Source organism: Priapulus caudatus, unplaced genomic scaffold, assembly GCF_000485595.1.
Source record: "Priapulus caudatus unplaced genomic scaffold, Priapulus_caudatus-5.0.1 Scaffold804, whole genome shotgun sequence".
In the NCBI taxonomy this organism is placed as follows: Eukaryota; Metazoa; Priapulida; class Priapulimorpha; order Priapulimorphida; family Priapulidae; genus Priapulus; species Priapulus caudatus.
The window spans coordinates 6,435-9,655 of record NW_014577865.1 but is presented as its reverse complement, the minus strand read 5'-3'; the positions used below and the strand labels follow the sequence as shown (position 1 = coordinate 9,655).

General features: G+C 41.8%; 1 protein-coding gene across 1 annotated transcript in view; it reads right to left on the bottom strand.

Moving 5' to 3' along the window:
• Positions 1-3,221, bottom strand: part of LOC106813645 (unconventional myosin-XVIIIa-like) — a gene marked incomplete at its 5' end in the record, with an annotated part of 12,748 nt that overhangs the window by 7,249 nt on the left and 2,278 nt on the right. Inside the window, 6 exons of the mRNA XM_014817837.1 lie at positions 87-200; positions 692-842; positions 1,388-1,391; positions 1,443-1,556; positions 2,632-2,635; positions 2,733-2,843. Of these exons, the coding sequence (XP_014673323.1) occupies positions 87-200; positions 692-842; positions 1,388-1,391; positions 1,443-1,556; positions 2,632-2,635; positions 2,733-2,843 (498 nt within the window). The remainder of the gene's footprint in view (positions 1-86; positions 201-691; positions 843-1,387; positions 1,392-1,442; positions 1,557-2,631; positions 2,636-2,732; positions 2,844-3,221) is intronic.

Genomic DNA, 3,221 nt, shown 5'->3' with positions numbered 1-3,221 from the left:
ACACACACACACACACACACACACACACACACACACACACACACACACACACACATACACACACCAGCTACGGTGGCGGTACATACTATTCGCTTCTCTCTATGAATATCCTCCAGCTGCTGCTGCAGCTCCTGCACTTCCTCCTCCAGCGTTTGCTTAGCCTTGATCGCAATAGACTTTCCCAACTCGGCTTCTTCCAACTAGAACAAATTCGTTATACAATCAATTAGTTAACAATATAGCGTAATCTTTTAGCAACACGGCCAATAAGCAATAGAGCCACAAGCAACATTATTTTTAGATATTATAAACGATATCTATAGTTATATATAGTTATATAGTTTATTATAAATAGGAAGCTGATTCTGTATCCACGTCTATCATTTCAGTATAATTATATCGTGTAATTATAAAAAGTTTGGGATTCAGTATCATTATTGTATTGTATAACAAGTTGGGGATTCAATATAATTATTTGTATTGTATAACAAGTTGGGGATTCAATATAATTATTGTATTGTATAACAAGTAGGTGATTCAATATCATTATTGTATTGTATAACAAGTGGGGGATTCAATATCATTATTATATTCTGTAACAAGTGGGGGATTCAATATCATTATTGTACTGTGTAACAAGTGCGAGAATGGGCAATGAATTTCGCAGCTTTTAGCGTCCCGCTGATGTCACCTGTTTTTTAATCTGCTTCACTTGATCGCGCTTCGGTTCCTTCTCTTGCTTGTGTTCGATGATGGACTGAGCATCCTTCAGCAGCGCGCGAGTCTTGTGAAGCTCTCTCTTCAGTTTCTTCTCCTTCACGACGTCGCGTTTGGGAGTCTGCGAAATCACGAGATCACTCCGTCATTCATTATCTATTGATCATCGCGTCGTTCACCAACAAGATCTCGTTGATCAGTCCTCTAATAATCATCAACAAGAGCTTATTGATGATCACCCTGTCATTTTTCAACAAGATACCGATAAAATTACTGAGGTGTGTGTGTGTGTGTGTGTGTGTATGTTGTGTGTTGTAGTGTTGTGTGTGTGTGGCGATGGCCTGTGTGTATGGTGTGTGTGTGTGTGTGTGTGTGTGGTGTGTGTGTGTTAGTATAGTGTTGTGTGTTGTGTGTGTCGTGTGTGTGTGTTGTGTGTGTGCTGGTGTGTATGTGTGTGTGTGCTGCTGTTGCTGCTGCTGTGATGTTGACATGTAAGCAGCAATAGTTAGTAGTATGGGCGTGGGTAGTACCCTCATAGACATGGTCTAAATTATCTGTAAGAAGAAACAAAGTGTTGTGTCGCGGTGTGTGTTATGTGCGTGGTGGTGTGTGTGTATCGGATGTGTGTGTGTGTGTGTGACGTTGTGTGTGTGTCGTGGCGTGGTGTGTGTGCAGTGCGTTCACGTGGCTCGTGCGTAGCGTGATAGTAGCATACCTGCTGCGAGGCTGTAAGAGTGGACTGATTCTACGATCGGACTGCAGGCGTGTGGTTTGGTCTCTCAACCAGCAGCTGGCGCTCGTCTTCTCTCCAGACAGCTGTTGGCTTCCAGTAGCTTCAACTACCGGCAGCAATGTATATTACGAATACACATACATATAAAAACATCAATACATGTATCCACGTAGAGGAGAGTATACATACAGACACATAGTATATATACATATATAATTATTTACTTTATTTCATTTATAAATAGGCTCGTCGGATATTTATGGTATGAATGAGTTGGTGTCAAAACGCGTCACGTGACACGCCAACACAACCATCGTCACCCTGAACTTACACCCCCACATGCACGCCAACCGTGTAAAAAACGCGCAATAACACAAGTTTATCCTGCAACGTCGCACGACTTATCGCCAAGTCATAAAGACATCACACATATCTAACAAGTAATTGCATAATAATTAATTTTGTCAAGCATTTATTCTATTAATAGCTTAATGCATCATTAATTACTAATTATTTGTCGATGTATTGTAGATTTGTACTTATTTGATTTTTCTATCGACTATTTATCTAGACTTGATTTTTTGTTTATTCTATGACTTTTACTGTTCATTGGTGTTGGTGAATGCATTATTTACTAAAACTGTAATGTGTTTGTTTTTTGTACAATTTCGGAATTGAAATATAATATTTTCGTGTGATCTTAGACTTACTTATTTTATTTTTTCAATTAATTGTGTGTGTCGCAATTTATAATACAGATAATGCAGACTATTTGGCTTCTGTTATGTTCGATTCAATGTCAATTGCGAGCGCGGTCGGCAGCTCGTGATTCTTTAAAGGACTGGTAGTGGTTAGGGTTAGGGTTATGGATTTTTTGCATCATTCTTGATATAATAACGGAAAAACATTGATGCGAGTATAGTTTGACTTTATGTGCTTGTATATCAAGCGCCATATGGACTATATCAGGAGTTAGATTATATGGGACTATTGATCTACTCCTGAATATAACCGTGTTAAGGAAAAAGAAAATTCGGCCGCATCGGTCCGTTTGCGTTATCTGTATCATATACGTTATATTATATTATATAATATTCTATACTATATATATATCTATTGCAATCTACTAAACAGATCGACTCGACGTTTAATCTCNACTACAAACAGATCGACCACGTTACCGAGCTACGAGCGCAGATGCGATCACGTGATGGCTCGTCATCAGTGGACGTGTGAAGTCACTTTCCGATCGCGTTTAATTAATTAATCGAGAATAGCTCACCCGCTGCATGGTTTTTCCCTTGATAGCATCTAGCTCGTTATCTTTCTCATCCAGCTCACGTTGATAGTCCTCCCTCATCTTTTCCAGGTTCTTTTCCAGCTTCTGCTTCAGCTATAATAGAGATAAGAGCATTGGTAACGCGGTCTATAGGTCCGTGCGTGCGTGCGCGTGTGTGCGCGCGTGCGTGCGTGTGTGTGCGTGCGTCCATGCGTGCGTTACTTTCTGTAGCTTGGTAATCTGAGCGTCCGTGCGTGCGTGCGTGTATGTGCGTGCGTGCGTGCGTTACCTGCAGCAATTGGGTGATCTGAGCGTACGTGCGTGCCTGTATGTGCGTGCGTGCGTCCGTCGTGCGTGCGTGCGTGCGTGTATGTGCGTGCGTGCGTGCGTTACCTGCAGCAATTGGGTGATCTGAGCGTACGTGCGTGCCTGTATGTGCGTGCGTGCGTCCGTCGTGCGTGCGTGCGTGCGTGTATGTGCGTGCGTGCGTGC